Source organism: Tachypleus tridentatus, chromosome 4, assembly GCF_004210375.1.
Source record: "Tachypleus tridentatus isolate NWPU-2018 chromosome 4, ASM421037v1, whole genome shotgun sequence".
NCBI lineage: Eukaryota > Metazoa > Arthropoda > Merostomata > Xiphosura > Limulidae > Tachypleus > Tachypleus tridentatus.
Genome location: NC_134828.1, coordinates 6,615,094 through 6,640,309, shown reverse-complemented (window position 1 = coordinate 6,640,309; position 25,216 = coordinate 6,615,094). Strand labels below are relative to the sequence as shown.

The 25,216-nt window shown below is 32.6% G+C and overlaps 2 protein-coding genes across 4 annotated transcripts in view; one reads left to right on the top strand and one right to left on the bottom strand.

Moving 5' to 3' along the window:
* Positions 1-23,862, top strand: part of wls (Wnt ligand secretion mediator) — a 35,695-nt gene extending 11,833 nt beyond the window's left edge. Inside the window, exons 7-13 of one of the 2 annotated variants that reach the window (XM_076496924.1) lie at positions 5,318-5,445; positions 8,054-8,151; positions 10,195-10,258; positions 11,772-11,915; positions 15,143-15,226; positions 16,462-16,612; positions 19,588-23,862. In XM_076496924.1, coding sequence (XP_076353039.1) covers positions 5,318-5,445; positions 8,054-8,151; positions 10,195-10,258; positions 11,772-11,915; positions 15,143-15,226; positions 16,462-16,612; positions 19,588-19,712 — 794 coding nt within the window. In that variant the 3' untranslated portion in view covers positions 19,713-23,862. Of the gene's footprint in view, positions 1-5,317; positions 5,446-8,053; positions 8,152-10,194; positions 10,259-11,771; positions 11,916-15,142; positions 15,227-16,461; positions 16,613-19,519 lie in introns of both variants that reach the window. The other variant, XM_076496925.1, reaches the window with a different exon arrangement.
* The window catches only part of LOC143248508 (uncharacterized), a 51,853-nt gene continuing 50,478 nt past the window's right edge, over positions 23,842-25,216 (bottom strand). For both annotated transcript variants that reach the window (XM_076496923.1, XM_076496922.1), the window contains exon 3: positions 23,842-24,428. In XM_076496923.1, coding sequence (XP_076353038.1) covers positions 24,397-24,428 — 32 coding nt within the window. In that variant the 3' untranslated portion in view covers positions 23,842-24,396. The remainder of the gene's footprint in view (positions 24,429-25,216) is intronic.

Sequence of the window (25,216 nt, the reverse complement as noted above, 5' to 3'; positions counted from 1 at the left end):
CTACACATTTACACGTGTTAAGTATTTACCATATAACTTTTGATACAATGTGTTTCTCACAAAATTTGGTAGACTTTTAGTAAAGCTTATACAAAAAATATCAGATTTTTATTGAACAATTTTTACTAAAGATTTGTTTGAAAGTATTGAATCTGCTTCGTTACTAGTCTTAAGTGTGAAGTGATTTCATGTTATTATTAAAAATCTACTGTGTCCAAAATCTCAGATATTATTTGCACAATCTCTAAAACCTCCTAAACACATTTCAAACCTTTGTTTTCAGTAAGGCTTTGTTTTTTTCTATAATCTAACTATAGGGTCTGTCACTTGACCAACCATCATTTGAAAAAAGGAAATCTAAATTATGTTTTTCTCCTGTTAGAATGACTACATATTATTACAAATGTTTAGACTAAGTAACTGAAATCTAATAACACTATATATTTATTATTACATTGACCTTCTAGTCATGCTAGTTAACATTACATAACTTGCATTGATGCAATGCACACATACTCATATTACGTGTCTAATAATATAAAACTGACCATTAGCCTTCCCTGTGTTTCAGTTGACTAGTATTTTGTAATATAGTTACATATCAGTTATTATACATTATACTATGTAGAAGTAAATTATTAAACTTATCTTCTTAAAACATTGAATAACAAACCTGGAATTAGAGCAAATAGTTAGCTCTTTTGCTATGGCCCTTACACTCAGTTGCTGCTGGACATCAGTTGCTAAGCCTTTTAAAATTTTGCATGTGAACAAAATAAAATAATTACTTTTAGGTTTTTTTTTTTTTTTATAAACAGTTGAATAACTAAAACATTGAAAATAACTTTTACCATAGGATTCTACTGTGATTTATTAAGATGAACTTACAGTTAAAAAACAAAATATGAAACTTTAAGCAAGCTAGAGAAACAATCATGGTTCAAAAGAAAGTGGTAACCTTTGTTTTGTCGATTAAAATGGCTGAGAAAACTTTTAGTTGGACATTCTAAGCTGTTGATTGATTATTCACATGTCATATATTCAGGTAAGAGTGTATAGGGGACTGCTTCAGAAAGTGGAAAAAATTTGATTTAGTACTTAAGCCATATCTCAGCAAATTAAGAAACATGAGGCCCTTATTTTATATTCTAGCCTGTTTATGTTATTAATGTGAGTCCCCTAATCTGTACTAAACTATAGACTTAGTACTTTGACATCACAAACTTCTAATTTTAAACAATGTTACATGCAACTTACCACATGCCTCACTAAAATCTATATTTGTTCCTTGCCAGCACAGTGGTAAGTCTATGGATTTAGTGCCAAAATTGGGGGTTTGATTTCCCTCGTTGGACTTGGCAGATAGCCTGACGTGGCTTTGCTATAAGAAAACAAACAAGCTCTCCCATGCGTGCGCAGCACACGGACAGGCATGTATGCCTACCTACCGTTATGTAGAGACATGTGCACCTTTAAACTAAGAAAGTATCTTGTATATAATAGTACAATTGGAATTATAATCTACAATGTGAATTCAGACATTGACATAAATTCATAAAATAGTAGTGCAGTACAATTGTGAATGCAAATCAACAAATGAGATAACATGGACTTTGACCTATGACCAGTTATAAAAGGGCTAATCCATTGTAGTTAAGGCAATAAACTCATAATCTAAGGGTCACGGGTTCAAATCCCCATCACATCAAACATGCTCGCCCCTTCAGCCATGGGAGCATTATAATGTGATGGTCAGTATTTGTTGGTAAAAGAGTAGCTCAAGAGTTGGCAGTGGGTGGTGATGACTAGCTGTCTTACACTACTAAATTAGGTACAGCTAGTGCAAATAGCCTTCGAGTAGCTTTGTATGAAATTCAAAACAAACTAAACTAATGTAGTTTCATGTTACAGTTTGAAGTCATTTTAAAAGGGAAAAAGGGTAGGTTTGTTTCTTTCTATTTTATGAGATCGGTTAAATTGACCAACTGTATATGAATTTAAGATAGAGAAGTTAATAGAAGGAATATAAAGTTTTATTCAAGAAACATTGGAACTTTATTTAGGAGATTCTAGAGATTATGCAAATAAAATGACAATTCTCAAATGTAGAATAGTACTTTTAATTTGAATATAAATCATTTTGCACTTGGAGTAGTCAACTCTTTGATTTCATATGTTTACAGAGAAATTTTTTAAAACAAATACTTCATTAAAAATTCTATCATTTCATCTACAAAAGAGCAACAATATTTACTGAAAGCTCACACAATTGTGTCAAGATGCACAGGAGCTATATTGTGAAAACTAAAGGCCAGTTTGGGATAATGAACTTGGCTTTTTGATTGATCATGTAGCAAGAGCTGAGTGTTATAGTAAAATGTATTGATTGATAATAAAGTATTCATAACTTAATTCAAAGTTGTGTATTTATGTGGTATTTTTAAAAATTGTTTCACAAATGTATATATTCAGCTAATTTGTTTTTAAGTATTTTTCTCTGTAGAAAATAGATGCTACCTTTTGATATATGTATAATTCATCTATTGAACTGGAAGATAAGACATTTTGGAACATATTAGTATTAACATATTTATATTAGGTTATATAGTGGGATGTAATGTGACTTGAATAATTTTAAAGCTTGTCTTTATTATAAGTGGATAATTTTAACTTGTAGAATGAAATATGAATTGCATATTAATACAGATGATATGGCCTATCTTCATTGTGATCAGCCTCTCTTCACACACCCCTCTGTGTAGATTCCTGTACGTGGTGAGGGGACCTCCCAGGGAAGGTGCTGTTCTTTCAGTTTACCTCCTCTGGGATCTGAACATCCACCCACATGTTTGCTGTGAAGGGGAGGAGAGGATCCTGGTGATTGAGGGGTCCAACCGTGACACACCACTTTGGCCTTGAATTCCTGTAGACGGGTAGCCCCCTTGGGTCAATCGGCTGGTCCACTTGGGCTAGGGTCAACCAAGTACCAGTGTTGGATGTTGTCAACAGATGTGAACATTGTATCTGATGCTGGTGTTTGGGTATAGTGCTCACCAAACCCTGACATTGTAGTGCATCCCCTCATAAGGCTCCATGGTGGGTGGGGTCAGTGGGCACTGAAATTTCCCTTTTTTTATTATGGATTCTCTTAATAAAAACTTTAAAATAGTGAGAAAATAGTCCATAGGTAAACGACTATGTCTTAGAGATTCTGAGCAGCAATCTTCAACATCTGTAACACCTGTACCTCATTTTCTTATACTAGATTCTCTTTCAGACAAACCTTTAGGGCAAATGTTTCTCTTTTTTACATTCAGAAGGGTCTAGAGGGACTTGCTGGCTCTCCAATGTCACTAAAGAAGCTTCAATTTGGTGACATATTGGTGGAAACCCCTACATCTGACCACAATGAACTCCTCTTGCATTCAAAAACAGTTGGAGATATACCTATTGAGGTTACACCTCATGCTACTTTGAATTCATCAGGAGTTATTGTTGAGAGGGATTTGAAGAACATCCCTGAGTCAGAGATTCTCCATAGTTTCTCCACTCAAGGATTTCTGCAGTGAGGCGTATCTCCACTCGCAGAATTGTTATTACGATGCTGACCAGTGTCCTCATTCTGACATTTACGTCACCACGTTCACCTGCCATCATCGAGGCAGGTCATCTTAATTGCAAGGTACAGCCATACATTCCACACCCTCTCTGATGTTTCCATTGTCAGCAGTTCAGTCACTCAGAGACATCATATTGTGGTTCCTTGACGTGTGCTCAGTGGCAAGGACCATGATACTTATGAGTGTGAAATGGACACTCATTGCATCAGTTGCACTGGCTCTCACCCATCTTACTTTCATTCTTGCCCTAAATGGTTGGAAGAAAAGAAATGCAGCATTTGAAAACTATTCATAACATTACTTATCCTGAGGCTCAAATTGCTGTTGCACTTCATTCCACAACTACAGTTGGAGTGCAGACAGATCTCTCTGTGACTACCAAAGATTTGTTCTCAAAACAAATGAAAAAGTTTAAGTTAGTGAATCAAATTCAACACTCATCTCTATCTCTAACATATGTTCCAGCAAATCCCAAGATCAACTTCCTTTGGTTCTGGGTACGAGCATTTCTTTGGGTACATCTTCTCTCACCCCAAGATGCAAAACAATAATTTATTTGTGTCCTCAGTCATTGGAATCCTCTTCCAACAACAAAGACCTTTCTTGTCGTTGTTATAACTCTCAATGATGGCATGATTTTAAACATGTTCTGTCCCAAGGTTTGTCCATAACATTAAACAGTGTTATTGGTGATGGTGACACTGTTCACCATGGTTATGTTTTTAGTTTTTAAAAGATTAATAATCTTTTTAATGCCATTTAAGTTTCTTAATTTATACATTAGACCTTTTTTAATGTGATTCCCTTTTAAGAATCACAGTCCATCTGATTCAATTTGAAATTAGAAAATGGCTGTAACGTCAAATATCTCTAAACCAGAACTGGAAAGGCCAACTTCAGGTGACTAACGCTGCTGTTTGAACTACCCGTTAGTCATCCTGGCAAGTTATTACTAAAAGTTTGCTACAAATCTTTTAAAACTTTTATTACTTTACCTTTTGAAAATGGCCATAACGTCAAATAATCTGAAACCAGGACTGGAAAGGCCAGCTTCAGGTGACTGATGGTGGTTTGTGTACTAACCTGTTTGTTTTCCTGGTGAGTTATGATAATTACAGTTATGCTACAGAAAGTTTGTTAAACTTGTCTTACTGTAGTTTTTCTCTTAACGTTGTGGACTAGATGTAAACATTGGTTTTAATGCTATTTGTTTTTTTTAAACTTTGTTTTGTTTTACCTTAATTTTCTTTTATGAATTTTACAAATCACACTTTAACTTTTTACCAGATGCTTAGCACAGATAGCCAAGCAGCTTCTTCCCTGTGCTTGTGTCAGAGATTTTCATTTCATTAGCCTTTAGTAACTTCTACCTAATTTAATCAGAATTTCTTGATTTACTGTAGCATAATGATATCGTAATACAGCAAAATCCCTTCAGCAGTAGAAGGGTGACATTTGTTATTTAATAAAGGTAGAATGAGTTAATTTTCTCTGTTTTCCTGAACATAACTTTTCCTAAGTTGTGTAAGGTTTCTTGAAAACAATTTACTTGTATTATTATTTTTTTTAATTAAGCTAATGACGTGTCATTAATGTTACTGATGATCTAAGATTCCCAGTGAGTATTTGTGATGTATTATTGGTGCAATGCTTGCACTAAATTACTGTGCTTTACAAAGTTTTCTTCTCTCCTTTAGTACCACTAGAGTTCCTCACCTTGTGGGTGGAGCTACCTTTCATGTTGTTGCTGAGTGACATTCGTCAAGGGTTCTTTTATGCTGCACTCCTCAGCTTTTGGCTAATTTTTTGTGGAGAACATCTCATGGTTAGTGTATTACAGTTGTATTGTTGCATGCTGTACAGTGGCTGTTAACCCTGTTAGGGCCAGTGGGTGGCTCAGTGAGTGTGGGAGAACAAGTTTGCTGGGTGAATTTCACACTAAAGGTAAAAATAATAATTTTAATTATATGTCAACAAATTTGTCTATGAATTGATATTTTATAAGTTACTTATTTATTTTCAAAGTCAAATGTTTGAACTTTAATTTCTGCTTGGGTCTATTGGATGTCATGTGTATCTCTGTTTGGGTTGTTTGTGTGTCGTGTATATCTGCTTGGGTCTATTGGATGTCATGTGTATCTGCTTGGGTTGTTTGTGTGTCGTGTGTAAACAAAGAAAGCATTTTTGTTTTTCTAGAATTTGTGTGCTTATCTCAAAGTATAGGTTTATATTTCATCACACCCCTGGTAATGCTTAGAAATAGACTTATCCAATGTTTTATTTCTCATGGTTAAATAAATTTTAGCCTCCAAAGAAAATAAAACTAATGGCTAAATATCATTGGATAGAAGAGATTCTTGTCTTTTGCATCATTGTAATATAGATAACACTTAGAAGTCACTTCTGAAAGTTTTTCTGAGAAGTGACTAGTAAATGTTCTTATAACAGACAACAGAGGACTCTGATGTGTAGCTTACAAAACTTGTGAACAAACCAACAATGTTTTGAGGGTCCTTTAGATGACATCTACAATCAGGATAATTGTTTTGTTATATCTTACTTATACTACAGGAATATTTAGGGTCAGTGTTATGAGTACAAGCTGCGTTCCTATTGGCTAACCTTTTTAACTTCTTTGTTTTATACGAGATATGTGACTACATAACTTTCAGTAAGTAAAGACAAATAACAAATGTAAATAATTGACAAAAAATACAATTTAGATCCAGTTGTAAATGTGACATAAAACTTTTTGATCAGAAATATATAAATAAATCCAGTTTTATTTCGTTCATGTTTCTTAAAAGTTGCTTTCTTTGTACTTAAGAGCTTAATGAATGGCCAAGAAAATGAATGTTTCTATTATTACAACACAGTTATAGTTTTATTGACAATACAATTTTTATACACTTAATGATTTTAGTCAAAAATATCAATAACCAACTAAGACAAAAGGAAGTATTTTTAACATTTTCAGAATGTAATTTTCAAAAATTCATAAAGTAAAATATCAATTAATCTAAGCATTTTAAATGTTAGAACAAACAAATATGTAACACATTGTCACCCTGCTTGCACTGTTAGGTTTAAAGCTAATATTTTGTGTTTAATGTTTGTTTACTTGATTAGAAGTTATAAAAATTTCATGCTGAGTGTGCCCCAGTTGTTATGCCTGTTTGTGAGATTTATTAGTTCATACCCCATAACTTCAAAACAATCATTGTTAGCAGTTTGTGGCTGTGAATGTAATGTAAAAACAATGGTTAAATCATACTATTCAGTTGGGCAGTATTAGCCCAACAACTGGTGGTTTGTGATGGTGATTTGCTGACTTCTCTCTGGTCTATCTTTTCAAAATTAGTGATGGTTAGTACAGGTAGTCTTTTTGTAATTTTCATAAATTCAACAGACTCGAAAGAAACACCAAATTTTTTGGAATATAAATATTTCTTCTGATGTAGTAGATATGAATTACAAAGCCAACTATGATACAAGCATTTTAAATTTAATTATAATACTTGTAGTATATTGTTCATTAAACCTCTGATTAATCTTGCATGCAATTCACACAAACAAAGTAACAAGAAACGCCAAATTTTTTGGAATATAAATATTTTTTCTGATGTAGTAGATATGAATTACAAAGCCAACTATGATACAAGCATTTTAAATTTAATTATAATACTTGTAGTATATTGTTCATTAAACCTCTGATTAATCTTGCATGCAATTCACACAAACAAAGTAACAAGAAACACCAAATTTTTTGGAATATAAATATTTTTTTCTGATGTAGTAGATATGAATTACAAAGCCAACTATGATACAAGCATTTTAAATTTAATTATAATACTTATAGTATATTGTTCATTAAACCTCTGATTAATCTTGCATGCAATTCACACAAACAAAGTAACAAGAAACACCAAATTTCAACATTACAAATCCAGATAGTGTGGAAAATATGCCATTTAATGAACCCTAGTAATTGTTTGATTTAGTATTATACAAAGGATTGTATTTTAACACTTAAATATCTGCACTGTTATTATTGAGAAGCATTTTATTGTATTTAATTATTTGTGATTTTCTTTTGATTTGATAAAAATATTTTTTACTATTATAGGTCTTCATTAATTTGTATAATTTAACTTAGTTTCATCAATATCTTATTTATGTTCATAATTTTTAGAGTATTTACAATACTTTAATTTCATTGTAAATAATATGGCAAAATTAACCTTGCTTAAAAACAAAACAGTTCAACTTATAGCAGACTATTGTTAGATTGGAGTTCAGTTTTTAAGTTAACTTATTTTAATTAGTAGGGTTCTGTACTTTTCATGTGTTTTATTCATACACCACTTTTGTACAGAAAATGAATTTTACATTTCTTTTTTCATGTGTCATATTTGTACATTAATTCTGCACAGGATGAGGTGGCACGAGGTCGTGTGAGGAGCTACTGGAAACATCTGAGTGCTGTTGGTTTTGGCTGTCTGTGTCTCTTCATCTTTGACATGTGTGAAAGGTTTGTACTTTATGACCTTTGACCTTTTATAATAAGGTTCCAAGTAGTAGAGATAAACTGTAAATGTTTGGAAATGTACTACATAATGAAGGTTGTTAGAATTTATCTCCTTTCCAAGAGAAGTAAATATAGCTGAGAGTAAAATATAATTCTGAAAATACATTGATAATGAATTTATGATGTTTAAAAGTAATATCACAGCTTCACTTGTATTGGTATCTCCAAACGTAATATCACAGCTTCACTTGTATTGGTATCTCCAAACGTAATATCACAGCTTCACTTGTATTGGTATCTCCAAACGTAATATCACAGCTTCACTTGTATTGGTATCTCCAAACGTAATATCACAGCTACACTTGTATTGGTATCCCAAAGTTCTTATTGATTACAAATTCTTAACATGAGTCTTCATTAGTTCTGCTTTCCTATTGGTTCTTTATTGTACAGCCATATCATGTTACTGTTGAACTGCTGGTTTTGTACTGTTTAATTAATAGTTCAATGTAATTACTCAACCCTGAGTGGTGAGGATTGGATAAGTTAATTACCTAATTTTGTTCATTTGTAATCAATCTATAAATTTGATTGGAAATGTATATAAAAGGTAACTCTCGTAATTCCAGTCTGCCTATTTAAATTGGAAAACGAAACTCATAATAACACCATCTGTTTCTAAAGAGACTTTAATTTAGAAATAACAATTTGATCAAAATTAACAATGGGCAGATTTTCTTCCACTATACTCTCTCAGTAGTACAGAATTAAATCTAATGTTAAAGACTGAATTTTGATACCTGTGATACATTGAGTAACTTTGTGCTCAACTACAAATATACAACCATTTATTATTTCAGTTGTAAAAAAATAGATATACAAATAAATGTTCTTTAAAATTTTTTAATTATTTTTCTGTAAGTTTTCTAAAGTCAAACTATTAACCATTTTGTATCAAGTATGTCAAAGTGTGAATGTCATGACCTTTGACAAATTTCCATTTAAATTTTAATTAAACTACTTTATTATCAATATCTGTAAATAACAATGACATCTAATTACACTACTTTATTATCAATGTGTAAGTAACAATGGCATCTAATTAAACTACTTTGTTATCAATGTGTAAATAACAATGGCATCTAATTAAACTACTTTGTTATCAATGTGTAAATAACAATGGCATCTAATTAAACTACTTTGTTATCAATGTGTGTAAATAACAATGGCATCTAATTCAACTACTTTGTTATCAATGTGTGTAAATAACAATGGCATCTAATTCAACTACTTTGTTATCAATGTGTAAATAACAATGGCATCTAATTAAACTACTTTGTTATCAATGTGTGTAAATAACAATGGCATCTAATTCAACTACTTTGTTATCAATGTGTGTAAATAACAATGGCATCTAATTCAACTACTTTATCAATGTGTGTAAATAACAATGGCATCTAATTCAACCACTTTATCAATGTGTGTAAATAACAATGACATCTAATTCAACCACTTTATCAATGTGTGTAAATAACAATGACATCTAATTGAACTACTTTATCAATGTGTGTAAATAACAATGACATTTGATTACACTACTTTATCAATGTGTGTAAATAACAATGACATTTGATTACACTACTTTGTTATCAGTGTGTTTAAACGACAATGACAGAGTGTAATTAGTAAATGAGATTTTTAATATTATTAAAGTTTAAGCTCTTAATTTTATAATCCAATATTTTAAAAATAATTCTGAATTTCCCCTGGTGTAAGAAATGTGACATTTTTTCTCTTGTGGACACTAAAGTCAAGTACTCGGAAATAACACTGACTTTATTGTGGCTTGTAGACTCTGAAGTCATGTACTCACTTTTTCTCATAACAGAACTTTACAATTTATTATTGTTTTCCAGTGGACCAATTTGTGTAGCAGTTTAGAACTTGTTGCTCCTTATAAGTAGTTAAATAAATGTAATTATTTTTCCTCAGTAATTGATATAAACTACATTTTATGAACATTAGAAATGTTTTGTAATTTTCCAGAGGTGTCCAGCTGAAGAATCCTTTCTACAGCATCTGGGTGACAGACTTGGGAACAAACTTGGCTGTATCCTTTGTTGTAATTGTAACCACAATCATAAATTGTTGGAATTGAAATTAGTAGAGGTTATCTGTCAAAATGATAGTGGATTTTAGTATCTAACCAAAGCCTTTGTACAGTGTTTCAGATATCTTGTACATAAGAAATAACAAAGTAGGAGTATGTAACTTCTGTTGTTGTACAACAGTCTAGTGTTTCAAGTGCTTTAAAGTAACAAAGCAGGAGTATGTAACTTCTGTTGTTGTACAACAGTCTAGTATTTCAAGTGCCTTAAATTAACAAAGCAGGAGTATGTAACTTCTGTTGTTGTACAACAGTCTAGTGTTTCAAGTGCTTTAAAGTAACAAAGCAGGAGTATGTAACTTCTGTTGTTGTACAACAGTCTAGTGTTTCAAGTGCCTTAAATTAACAAAGCAGGAGTATGTAACTTCTGTTGTTGTACAACAGTCTAGTGTTTCAAGTGCCTTAAAGTAACAAAGCAGGAGTATGTAACTTCTGTTGTTGTACAACAGTCTAGTGTTTCAAGTGCCTTAAAGTAACAAAGTAGGAGTATGTAACTTCTGTTGTTGTACAAAAGCTAGTGTTTCAAGTGCCTTAAAGTTACAAAGCAGGAGTATGTAACCTCTGTTGTTGTACAACAGTCTAGTGTTTCAAGTGCCTTAAAGTAACAAAGCAGGAGTATGTAACTTCTGTTGTTGTACAACAGTCTAGTGTTTCAAGTGCCTTAAAGTTACAAAGCAGGAGTATGTAACTTCTGTTGTTGTACAACAGTCTAGTGTTTCAAGTGCCTTAAAGTTACAAAGCAGGAGTATGTAACTTCTGTTGTTGTACAACAGTCTAGTGTTTCAAGTGCCTTAAAGTTACAAAGCAGGAGTATGTAACTTCTGTTGTTGTACAACAGTCTAGTGTTTCAAGTGCCTTAAAGTAACAAAGCCAGGAGTATGTAACTTCTGTTGTTGTATGTAAATAACAATAGAAGTTTGAGATTGTTGTGTTTTTGTGAAATATTGCTGTATTTCAAACGTCACTGTCTGGTTGTGTACTTATCTTACAATAAAATAGTTGTATATTAAAGAAAACAGTATACTAGTTAGAGTTTTTAAAAAGGTTCTTTGCTGGTCATGGCTAAGTGTTCTAATTGGATACACGGCTTAGAGGCTCTAATATCAGTGTCACTACATTTTTCTCTTTGTTTATTGTAGGTTTTGTTTTATTGAAAAATTTCTAAATGTTGTTTTAACTTCATATTTCTGTACACACATTTTTGTATTGTTAAGATTACAGTAAGTGATAATTCCCTGGTTTTATGTTATTCTAGTTGAAACCTTGTCTGTTGATGTGACATATTTAATCCTATCAAGGGACTTATTGCAACTTAGTATTGAAAACAATGGGAAGTAAGAGATGAGATGTAGAAAAGATAATTATTATAACTTCTCTGATTCAAGTAAGATTATTAGTTATTAATTGTGTGTAATTGATGGCTTTAGAAAATTGTTTCCTTAGCGACTCTCCTCAGCTGGTTTTTATCATACTTGCAGCTTTGTCTGCATCGTTGTACTTTGTTTTCTTGTGTTACATGGTTTTCCAGGTAGTGAGAAACATCAGTTATAAACGTACCACTCTTCCCACCATGAGCAGTACTCGGCGGTTATTTTATGAGGTACTATTATTTAAACATAATTTCATGTGTATAAATTATTTCTAAATAGAGATGAGCAACAACAAACATTTAATGGCCTTGTACTCATCTTTAAAGAACATTTCAAATGTGAGTTTATCTCATCACCTTTTTAAATATTCAAAATAATAGAGATCACTATTTACATGTGTCAGTATCTAAGTCATCTGTGTGTAAATAACAGTTCATTATCTTCTTCAGTTTTGTCTCTTCGTGAATCGGATGAAAACAAGCTTGTATATCATTTCACTCACTTGTATTGATTTAAAGAAGCACATGTGTACTTCCATGTTGTTCTTCACTCTGATACTTCTACAAACTTCAAATATATGTTGCAGTTGAGTGGACGAAGTATTAGGTTTTGTACTGAGTAAATCTCGGTACTGAGGGGTTAAAACAACAACAACTATGTCTTAATATGTGTAATGAAATCTCGGTACTGAGGGGTTAAAACAACAACAACAACGTCTTAATATGTGTAACGAAATCTCGGTACTGAGGGGTTAAAACAACAACAACTACGTCTTAATATGTGTAACGAAATCTCGGTACTGAGGGGTTAAAACAACAACAACTACGTCTTAATATGTGTAACGAAATCTCGGTACTGAGGGCTTAAAACAACAACAACTACGTCTTAATATGTGTAACGGAATCTCGGTACTGAGGGCTTAAAACAACAACAACTACGTCTTAATATGTGTAACGAAATCTCGGTACTGAGGGCTTAAAACAACAACAACAACTACGTCTTAATATGTGTAACGAAATCTCGGTACTGAGGGCTTAAAACAACAACAACAACTACGTCTTAATATGTGTAACGAAATCTCGGTACTGAGGGCTTAAAACAACAACAACTACGTCTTAATATGTGTAACGAAATCTTGGTACTGAGGGGTTAAAACAACAACTACGTCTTAATATGTGTAACGAAGTCTCGGTACTGAGGGGTTAAAACAACAACTACGCTTTAATATGTGTAACGAAGTCTCGGTACTGAGGGGTTAAAACAACAACTACGTCTTAATATGTGTAATGAAGTCTCGGTACTGAGGGGTTAAAACAACAACAACTACGTCTTAATATGTGTAACGAAATCTCGGTACTGAGGGGTTAAAACAACAACTACGTCTTAATATGTGTAATGAAATCTCGGTACTGAGGGGTTAAAACAACAACTACATCTCAATATGTTTATTTGTTAATTGTGTGTATAATACAGATATACTATCTGTTTGAAAGTGGCAAGATAAGTGTAGGTACTATTGAATTCCTGTCTTATTTAGAAGGTTTTCTTAGAATGATGTTTCAGCCTCGCCATATCATTAATGTCCGTGTCACTGTTGTAGGACATCTTCTGCCTAAAGACTGTGTATCTATCAGTTGCACAGATTTAATGGTAAAAGTCTGTCATAATTCTTTCATGTCCAAAGCCTATCACTCCTCCATACATGCTTTCTACATTTGGTGTATAAGGGTGATAGTTTTCTAGTGGCCATATTAACAGTGTGATTGCACATAAACCCATATATATTATATTCAGTGATCTGACTGGCACAACTTTGTGTGGGTTAAATTGAATATCTGTTTAATTCTATAGTTTCTCATGACATGATGTTTGAGCTGTCATGAAAGCAACTTGTGTAATGTGCCTCATGCTGTTTTTCTAAGTGGAAGTCCTTCATCAGTATATTGCATACTTTTCCTCAGGATTGATCATAGTATTTGTGAATTCTCACCTGTTACGAGATTCTGCACTTTGCTTACCACAGCTGTGGTATCACTTTTTGTAAGCCTCTTTCTTGTTCTGGTGCCCTTAGTTGATTCATATTCCAGTGCTACTTGGTACACCCTTAGTTGATTCATATTCCAGGGCTACTTAGTACACCCTTAGTTGATTCATATTCCAGGGCTACTAAGTGCACCCTTAGTTGATTCATATTCCAGTGCCACTTAGTGCACCCTTAGTTGATTCATATTCCAGTGCCACTTAGTGCACCCTTAGTTGATTCATATTCCAGTGCCACTTAGTGCACCCTTAGTCGATTCATATTCCAGTGCCACTTAGTGCACCCTTAGTCGATTCATATTCCAGTGCCACTTAGTGCACCCTTAGTCGATTCATATTCCAGTGCCACTTAGTGCACCCTTAGTCGATTCATATTCCAGTGCCACTTAGTGCACCCTTAGTCGATTCATATTCCAGTGCCACTTAGTGCACCCTTAGTCGATTCATATTCCAGTGCCACTTAGTGCAAGAGATATTCTTATCTCAGAAAATTTACGTTTCTCAGTTTATCATATTTCTTCCTTATCTTGATGTAGTAATAATTTTGTGTTCAAAAGTTCTGTTGCCCATCTGTTTACATTACTTACTAAATGTGAACAATGTTAGAATGCACCCATCCTTCTCAGTAGGATCAGTTTTGAAGTCTTTACATTACTTACTAAATGTGAAGAATGTTACAATGCACCCATCCTTCTCAGTAGGATCAGTTTTGAAGTCTTTACGTTACTTACTAAACGTGAACAATGTTAGAATGCAGACTTGGTCCACGTTATGTTAGTCATGGTTGTTATGTGACTTGCTGATTTATGTATTCAAAATTGTTTTTAGAATATCACTCGACCAAACCCTCTGTTTTTGCACTACATAGTATTAAAATGTAATGTTGCTTTGGATATAAGGAGCCACACAAACAAATCAGTTTTAAACAAGAGCACTTCCTGCCTCATTAGAATACTTACAGAAACTTAGATCATTCATTACTGTACAGTCACTAACTAGTTAACTTGAAACAGCTGAGTCTCCTTCTATAGTATTTTACACAGTGAAGCCGTTTGGATTCTGGTCAGTGTAAACTGTGAAGTGGAGTTTTAATTTTTGCTTTGCTTTTAATGTACTAGTAACAGTTTTGAGTACATTTGGTGACATTAATTTCTATGTGTTAAACAGTATTATGTAAATTTAATATTTGAAGTCATGTTTACTTTGATATTGCAAGTTCTTAGGGAATATTTTTTGTATATAATTTTCAGTTTTAGTGAGGAATCATTGGTACATCAGCTTTGTTTTCGTGAGATATTGTCTGTAATCATTTGTTTGCAAAGTTTAGTTTTTAATTGATGTAGATTTTCATACATTACTGTTAGTTCCTTTAATATAATTTTAACTTAATGATAAATCTCTAAATCACACTTTTCAGGGTATCATTTATCGTTTCAACTTCTTAATGCTGGCAACTTTACTTTGTGCAGCCATGACTGTTATATCCTACATCATAGGACAGGTAAGAATCATCTCAAGAAATAAAACATTTGGATGAAGTTTATTGATTGTTTTGAGCACAAAATCAAGTTAAACTTGCATGTTTCTGTATTATACAGTCTGATTATACTTGTCTGTGTGTAATGGAATAAAACAAATTAAGGATCAGGTTGTTTTGTTTCTCAGATCTTGCTTTTATATCTTTATCAACTTCATGTTAGTTTAAAAAAAATGGTGTAGTGAGTCTCAGAGAAATAAAAACATGACATCACTGGACGTCTCTACTTTATTGAACTGTGGCATCACTGAACGTCTCTACTTTATTGAACTGTAGCATCACTGAACGTCTCTACTTTATTGAACTGTAGCATCACTGAACGTCTCTACTTTATTGAACGGTAGCATCACTGGACGTCTCTACTTTATTGAACGGTAGCATCACTGGACATCTCTACTTTATTGAACGGTAGCATCACTGGACGTCTCTACTTTATTGAACGGTAGCATCACTGGACGTCTCTACTTTATTGAACGGTAGCATCACCGACGTCTCTACTTTATTGAACGGTAGCATCACCGACGTCTCTACTTTATTGAACGGTGACATCACCGACGTCTCTACTTTATTGAACGGTGACATCACCGGACGTCTCTACTTTATTGAACGGTGATCACGGACGCCTCTACTTTATTGAACGGTCATCACGGACGTCTCTACTTTATTGAACGGTGACATCACCGGACGTCTCTACTTTATTGAACGGTGACATCACCGGACGTCTCTACTTTATTGAACGGTGACATCACCGGACGTCTCTACTTTATTGAACGGTGACATCACCGGACGTCTCTACTTTATTGAACGGTGACATCACCGACGTCTCTACTTTATTGAACGGTGACATCACCGACGTCTCTACTTTATTGAACGGTGACATCACCGAACGTCTCTACTTTATTGAACGGTGACATCACCAAACGCCTTTTTATTGAACGGTGACATCACCAACGCAACTTTATTGAACGGTGACATCACCGAACGTCTCTACTTTATTGAACGGTGACATCACCGAACGTCTCTACTTTATTGAACGGTGACATCACCGAACGTCTCTACTTTATTGAACGGTGACATCACCGAACGTCTCTACTTTATATTAATTGATTTATTTTTAAATAATTCTTCTCTTAATTAGTTTTATATATAATACACACTTGTACATTCCTGTAATGAGTAAAGTTTTTCTTCTGATACAGGTTAGTGAAGGCCATTGGAAGTGGGATGAAGATATGAAGCTGGAATATACATCGGCTTTTCTCACTGGTGTTTATGGGATGTGGAACTTGTACGTCTTTACCTTGCTTATTCTCTATGCTCCCTCACACAAGTCCTACCCTCCAGCTCCTGGTAAGGAAGTGTATCTCTTTTCAATACATGCTGTTGTGTTAAATACATTCTTTTTGTTTCATTACAGAACCACTATTAAATTTTTGTTTAGCGTTAATATCACAGGCCCACAGTGGTTTTATTGTTTTGAAAAGTTTACACATTCTACAGTAATTTCTGTACACTGAATTCAAATATGGTATCTATCTTTCTCCATCATGTATAGATTTTTCACAAATTATCATATGTGCCTTTACATAAGTGAATAATTTTTATTTGAATTTGGGTGACATCTGGCTACGTTTGAAATGTCGACAATCACTGGTTGTCTAGATTTCTCCAGACCAGTTGTAACGTGAGTTTTATCAATGGTTTTAGAATCCAAAATAAACACACAACTAGTACAGAAACAGTTAACAGGCTGTGTGATACATCATATCTGGACAGTGTTTGTACAAACATTGTGTCTCCTTTTCAGTATTATTTATTTATTACTATGGCAATGAGAGGTTTTGTGACACATTGTGTTATATTTGTGGTAAAGAAATAGAGGCAAAACATTATAGAATATGTCAAAAATGTGTATTATGCATATTTTTGACTGAAACTTGGAAACTAAGACACATCATGATCTCTGCACAAAGTTTGAACTGTTTGTGTTGAAGAGTCTTGACAGTGAACTGAAAGCAAGTAAAAAGTATTTGCCTTTGGAATTCCAATGATCTGGAATGATCTTAAAATCCATGGAGATGACTGCTCTTTTTGCTCTTGTAACATGCAGTACTACAACACTCAAAATATAAATGAAAATCTAGTCTGAACCTTCAATCTACTATGAGACCTGTTGCTTGTGGACCTGATGTACCTACTCCACTGAAGACTCTTGGCACAGTTGCATCTGGTTCTGATATCAATAGAAATGATGACAGAAATTGTTTTCAACCTGAAACATGTGGTAAACCACAATTGGACTTTCCAAAAGATTCTTTAGAGATTTTTGGGGTCCAGATTTCAGGCTAAGAATGTACTTTACTTTATACAGGGACAGTTGAAAGGACAATGAGAAAAGTTGAAAAATAAACATGAATTACCTTTAAAGATGTTATTAACAATTTTTTCGGGAAACAAAAAGGTCCCAAATTACAAAAATAGCCAACATGCTGAACAAACTCGAAGAGTTAGGTAGTAATATCAGCTTGAAAGTTCATTTCTTGCACTCACGTATTGACTATTATCCTGAAGATCTCAGTGCCATCATCACAAAACGGGGATAAAGACATCAGGAGAGGAGGTACCATGTAAAGTGAAACATCAGATGTAGATTTCATGAACAGTCGGGATGAATGAGGATATTAACATCAGTGTTCTTCTCTTTTCTTCAGTTTGTATTTTTATTAAAAAACATGATTACTACAATAAGCTTTGTTTTTTTAAACAAAACAATTATTTGACCTAAATAAGAGGTTTTTTTTGTTCCCAAGTTGTAAAAAAAATCCTAACATGGAAAAAAAGTTATTTTAAGTTTCCTAGCTGAATTTATGGACAAATCTGTTATTAAAACCAAAACAATTTTGGTGAAGTTTAAATTTGCAATCCTATGTATTGTCACTTGTATTTCTCAAAAACCAAGAAAATCTTATCAGACTGTTTCTTTTTTGACTTCTCAGCTACTATAATGGATTATCTTACTTTAAGTTACAAACAACCTTGATTGAACTGAACTGGTTCAAACACTTGAGTCTTTGTGAATGTTGTTTAAATGTACAGCACCATATATCTTATGGATTTTTAATTATTGTAAGACTTTCACAGTTTGTTATGATGTGGTTATGCTTTGTTTCATGATGATGCAGTCATACATCTTGACAATTGACTTGCAGCATACTTTCCATTACAAAAAGCTTAGCAGTAAGGCTGTCATATTTAAAGCATACCATTCCTCTCTGCATGATTTGCATAATTTACCTGATGTAATAGAATAATAATTTCCCAGTACGTTTCAACAGTCTGATCATAGCAGAATACGCAGATGCATTTAACTGGTATGTCTTCGTGTGGAATAGCCTGAGTACCCATTATATTTTCACCTGTAGATATGCAACAGTTTAACAGGTGTGTTACAGAAGCAGCTTGTATGTTTTTCCAGATAGACATTCTTTTTGAATATATATTGCACACTGTTTGCTTAGGGCATGTGGACAGATTTTGCTACTGACTTTGTGTTTGTAGACTTTCAACTGTTACAAAAGGCTACACTTTACCTACTAGGACTTAAATACAACTTATTGCAGGTCTCTTTTTGAATGGGCATGGCATCCCAAGTTGATACATATTTCAGTGTTTTCAGTGCCATTAGGTACAGGTGATATTCACATCTTGGAAACTTCAAATCTCTGATTAAGACACCTTTAACTTTTATGATATGATTATGAGAATTTTGCATTAAAAATAGATGGTACACACCTTTCTCAAAATTAATCACTTGTTGGTGCCATCCGAGCTGTATTGAAGGAATAAAAAGGATTATGGGGCTCTCAAGACTTTTATGATCAAATTTAGAGGAAATAAAACTTATTCAAGCAAGTTCATGACAAGCTACTTACAACTGCAGAAAATGTGCAATCCTTGTGTAAGGCTCTAGACGTTATACTATACGTAAGACTAATTTTTTTTTTTCAAGTGCTAATATGACTAGGTATACTTTAACTTTCTTTGAACAAATCCCAAGTGTTGATATTTAGCTGCATTAAACAAATTCTGGTGTCCTAATTATTGTCATTTTCTGATGAGTTGAAATCAGGGGGGGGCCAAGATATTTTGCCCCTATATTTAGTCTTTTAATGTTGCCCAGGATGGCATCATAGTTAAATGTCAAAATGTAGATCTGAAGAAATTACGTTCAACCTTGGTTTTTATTTGGATATACAGATTTTATACACAAACTTGGTATAGCACTCACACTACTAACTTTCATGTTCCACATCTTATCTTCTAAGAGCGACCCCCTTCAAGTCAGGAAGAAGTGGAGTTTAGCCGACTGACAACTTCTGACATTTCCCCCACAGAACCGTCTGAGATGTCTTCTCTAACAGAATTTGCTCGGAAGGCTGCACTGGACTGATCTTTTCTATGGTGTAAGGTTTTTGTACCAAAGGTCTGCGTATCTGTTCTTTTCCACAACCTGTGTGAAGCATGTTTTGAAGACCTTACTTTTAAAAGTTACACTTTAAGATGTTATCCTCCTAGCATGCCAAAAAATTAGTCTTAACTTGTTAACGTAAACTCAATGTCATTAAACTTGTTACTTAAAGTTTTTATTGTGCTAGCATCTGTTGCATGTAAAAAGTCTATGAAGATTTTGTACTAATGTGTTTTAGTTGTGAATAAGTACTTGACTGAAGTGTTTATCTAAATAATATCGTGCCATTGGTTTTTCATAGGAACTTGTCTCTGTTATTAAACTATCTGCCAATACAGCATTAAAGAATTAATGTTCTTACAAATGTTACTGGTATGTAAGTAACACATGATAATAAATATATGTTGTGTAAATCTTAATTAAGAGCCCTTGTGTCAGTGCTGTTTTAATAAAAACGTGTAGCCTTTGTAATCTACGGTCTTCTTGTATTGGTTATTTTAAAGAAAACATTGGCTCTTTTGAAACAATGAAATCCACCTACACATGTCAAACTCCTCCATTTTAAACAAGTAATTTGATTGTTTCATGTACTGTGACAGTGGCTTCCTTTTCTGTAGAAGTAAACCCAAATGATAACAATGTCAAAATTTGAGCTAACTTTAAAAATATCTGCATTTATAGTTAAAGTAGAACTAATGACAAGTAATATATGTTGTGATTTGATCTTTTATGTCAACACGATGGATCTAGTGCATCTTGGTAGATGTAACTGGAATATTTGGTAGCTATCAGATGCCATTCTCATGTATTTTTTATTTGTTTTAAATGTAAGTGTACAAATTAAGAATGAAATCCAGTTATTATAAACTGATGTACGTTCAACATAATTAGGAGCTGCTGTGGATGTTTGTGATAGAGATGTATAGTTTTTGTTGCTGTATTGAATTTTAATATCTTTTGTTATTATTGATGTACTTAACTCATTGTTGATGCTAATACATTATCTTTAGTTTCTAGTTTCATCTCATTGTTGATGCTATCTAATACATTATCTTTAGTTTCTAGTTTCATCTCACTGTTGATGCTATCTAATACAGTATCTTTAGTTTCTAGTTTCATCTCACTGTTGATGCTATCTAATACAGTATCTTTAGTTTCTAGTTTCATCTCACTGTTGATGCTATCTAATACAGTATCTTTAGTTTCTAGTTTCATCTCACTGTTGATGCTATCTAATACAGTATCTTTAGTTTCTAGTTTCATCTCACTGTTGATGCTATCTAATACAGTATCTTTAGTTTCTAGTTTCATCTCACTGTTGATGCTATCTAATACAGTATCTTTAGTTTCTAGTTTCATCTCACTGTTGATGCTATTCTAATACATTATCTTTAGTTTCTAGTTTCATCTCACTGTTGATGCTATCTAATATATTATCTTTAGTTTCTAGTTTCAACTCACTGTTGATGCTATTCTAATATATTATCTTTAGTTTCTTGTTTCAACTCACTGTTGATGCTATTCTAATATATTATCTTTAGTTTCTTGTTTCAACTCACTGTTGATGCTATCTAATACAGTATCTTTAGTTTCTAGTTTCATCTCACTGTTGATGCTATCTAATACAGTATCTTTAGTTTCTAGTTTCATCTCACTGTTGATGCTATCTAATACAGTATCTTTAGTTTCTAGTTTCATCTCACTGTTGATGCTATCTAATACAGTATCTTTAGTTTCTAGTTTCATCTCACTGTTGATGCTATCTAATACAGTATCTTTAGTTTCTAGTTTCATCTCACTGTTGATGCTATCTAATACAGTATCTTTAGTTTCTAGTTTCATCTCACTGTTGATGCTATCTAATACAGTATCTTTAGTTTCTAGTTTCATCTCACTGTTGATGCTATTCTAATACATTATCTTTAGTTTCTAGTTTCATCTCACTGTTGATGCTATCTAATATATTATCTTTAGTTTCTAGTTTCAACTCACTGTTGATGCTATTCTAATATATTATCTTTAGTTTCTTGTTTCAACTCACTGTTGATGCTATTCTAATATATTATCTTTAGTTTCTTGTTTCAACTCACTGTTGATGCTATTCTAATATATTATCTTTAGTTTCTTGTTTCAACTCACTGTTGATGCTATCTAATACAGTATCTTTAGTTTCTTGTTTCAACTCACTGTTGATGCTATCTAATACATTATCTATTAGTTTCTAGTTTCATCTCACTGTTGATGCTATCTAATACAGTATCTTTAGTTTCTTGTTTCAACTCACTGTTGATGCTATCTAATACAGTATCTTTAGTTTCTTGTTTCAACTCACTGTTGATGCTATCTAATACAGTATCTTTAGTTTCTTGTTTCAACTCACTGTTGATGCTATCTAATACATTATCTATTAGTTTCTAGTTTCATCTCACTGTTGATGCTATCTAATACAGTATCTTTAGTTTCTTGTTTCAACTCACTGTTGATGCTATCTAATACAGTATCTTTAGTTTCTAGTTTCAGCTCACTGTTGATGCTATCTAATACAGTATCTTTAGTTTCTAGTTTCAGCTCACTGTTGATGCTATCTAATACAGTATCTTTAGTTTCTAGTTTCAACTCACTGTTGATGCTATTCTAATATATTATCTTTAGTTTCTTGTTTCAACTCACTGTTGATGCTATTCTAATATATTATCTTTAGTTTCTTGTTTCAACTCCATTGTTGATGCTATCTAATACATTATCTTTAGTTTCTAGTTTCATCTCATTGTTGATGCTATCTAATACATTATCTTTAGTTTCTAGTTTCAACTCACTGTTGATGCTATTCTAATACAGTATCTTTATTTTCTAGTTTCAACTCACTGTTGATGCTATCTAATACAGTATCTTTATTTTCTAGTTTCAACTCACTGTTGATGCTATCTAATACAGTATCTTTAGTTTCTTGTTTCAACTCACTGTTGATGCTATCTAATACAGTATCTTTAGTTTCTTGTTTCAACTCACTGTTGATGCTATCTAATACAGTATCTTTAGTTTCTTGTTTCAACTCACTGTTGATGCTATCTAATACAGTATCTGTAGTTTCTTGTTTCAACTCCATTGTTGATGCTATCTAATACATTATCTATTAGTTTCTAGTTCCTTCTATTTATTTCTGTTAACTCTCTGTGTGTTATAAGGCCACAATTCATCAAGGAATACTAACTGTGTTTAAAGCTGGTAATGCATATAGCGAGTCTTGCTGTTAAGGTAATTAGTGGAGTTACTTTCAAAACAGAAAATTAATTACTGATTTCAGTGTAAAGTGAAAGTAATGATTTAATAACTTAAGACTGAAATCTTACTAACAGTAATAAGTCATTGTGCTAACTGTTCCACTTAAGATAGTTATTTCTTTTTACTAGCAAGTTTATGAATGTTCATCATGGTTATTTATACTGGTGAAGATAATGTCTGTATAGAGAGAAACAGCAAGTTGTTGACTTGATGATTAAATGTCACTCCATAGTTTAGTGTTTATTGGATGTTTACTTTTAGAAAGTACAGTAGTTTAATAAACTGTGTAGTGGTTGTAACTTTATCATACACTTTCATTCATTGTGTTATTATTGTAATTTGAAGTTTTATAAATGAAGACATATTGAGTTTGTTTATACAATAACATGAATTTGTTTATTTCATTTTGTATGACTGATCTGGATGTTAAGTAGAAATAAGGTGTTGTACTTTTCCCTTAAAATCTGTTAGTTGTAGTAGTGTTATGTAATATGTATATACATATTAACATGTTCAACTGTACTTGTGCCTAGTGTAGTTCACATTACATGTTTCATATACTATTGAATTATGATTGTAACATTTGTTTATTGTATAACTTAATTATATTGCTAATTTATGTCTTCCACATTAATAAGTTAGAGCAACATTTTACATAAGTTCTTATCATGTGTAAACAGGTATGTTTTATTATTTCGTGAGGTTTCTACCTTTGGAGTATTAAACTCAGTTTTTAGTTGAGAAAAACCACGACAGCTGTTTATGTTATCTTGTTTATGTATGTTAATATCCAACATTTTTCTGCTTCCAAGTTATTTAAAAGTCGAATAAAAGCACATAAATGTTTTAATTTCAATTTTCTTGAATTATTACACTTTCACAACATGCACATAGTAAGATCTTCATATAATATATAGGGTGTTAACAAAACATATACAACTTGTTGGTAAGAAAGACTTAAGTTTTAACATATTTGTATAGATACATACCTTGTTATTACATGTGCAGCTTATAAAAAAATATTTTGACGTAACACACAAGTTTTAAGTATTTCACTTTGGATGAAACACTTGTATTTTTCCAAATTTTCAGTAGAAAAACGTATTTCTGAGTTCAGTAAGTCTCAAACTAATGTATTAGATTATTAATAAATGCAGTTGAATTGTTTTTTCTAACCATCATGGATTAGTATCCAACTCAAAGTTTTGTAAGAACAAATACGCACACACATTTTCTTGTTATCAGTCACAAACGTATTACCAGCTTAGATCAGTACAACACATTAAAACCAAAAAAATTAAAAATCCATCCAATCTTCGAAGTATTGATTTATTAAAAATTGGATGTTATTTAAGTGATGTCTGCCACTTTTGGGTAAATTTCTTCAAGGAAATTGTATCTCCTTTCTTACAAAATCTGTAAAAAAGAATATCCAACGTTATTATTTATTTTGTAAATTTGTAGTAGTTCATTTTGTATTGAATAACACTGTCATGCACTTATGAAAAACCTCAAGTTAGATTTCTAAAAATATACTGAAACTTAATGTGGAAATATTACGTTAAGTTACCTTTACATCAGTGTGTTTGATTTCAAAAGCAACTTTCAAAACTTTTATAAAATCCTGTTTAAATTAATTAACATGATTTAATTATTCACATTCACACACATTTTCTTAAAGTAATTTTCATTTCAAGTTTTCTAGCAGGAAAAAAAAACTATTGAAAATGAATATTTAATAAATTCTTACCTATAGACATTTCCACCACATGTAGTGCATACTGAGTTAAAGCCATGAATACTGTAGTGTGCACTGATTTATAGTCGGGCACGACCAGAAAATTGTAGTGTGTACTGATTTATACTCGGGCACAACCAGAAAATTGTAGTGTGTACTGATTTATAGTCGGGCACGACCTGAAAATTGTAGTGTGTACTGATTTATAGTCGGGCACGACCTGAAAATTGTAGTGTGTACTGATTTATATTTGGGCACGATTTGAAAATTGTAGTGTGTACTGATTTATAGTCGGGCACGACCTGAAAATTGTAGTGTGTACTGATTTATAGTCGGGCACGACCTGAAAATTGTAGTGTGTACTGATTTATAGTCGGGCACGACCTGAATATTGTAGTGTGTACTGATTTATAGTCGGGCACGACCTGAAAATTGTAGTGTGTACTGATTTATATTCGGGCACGAC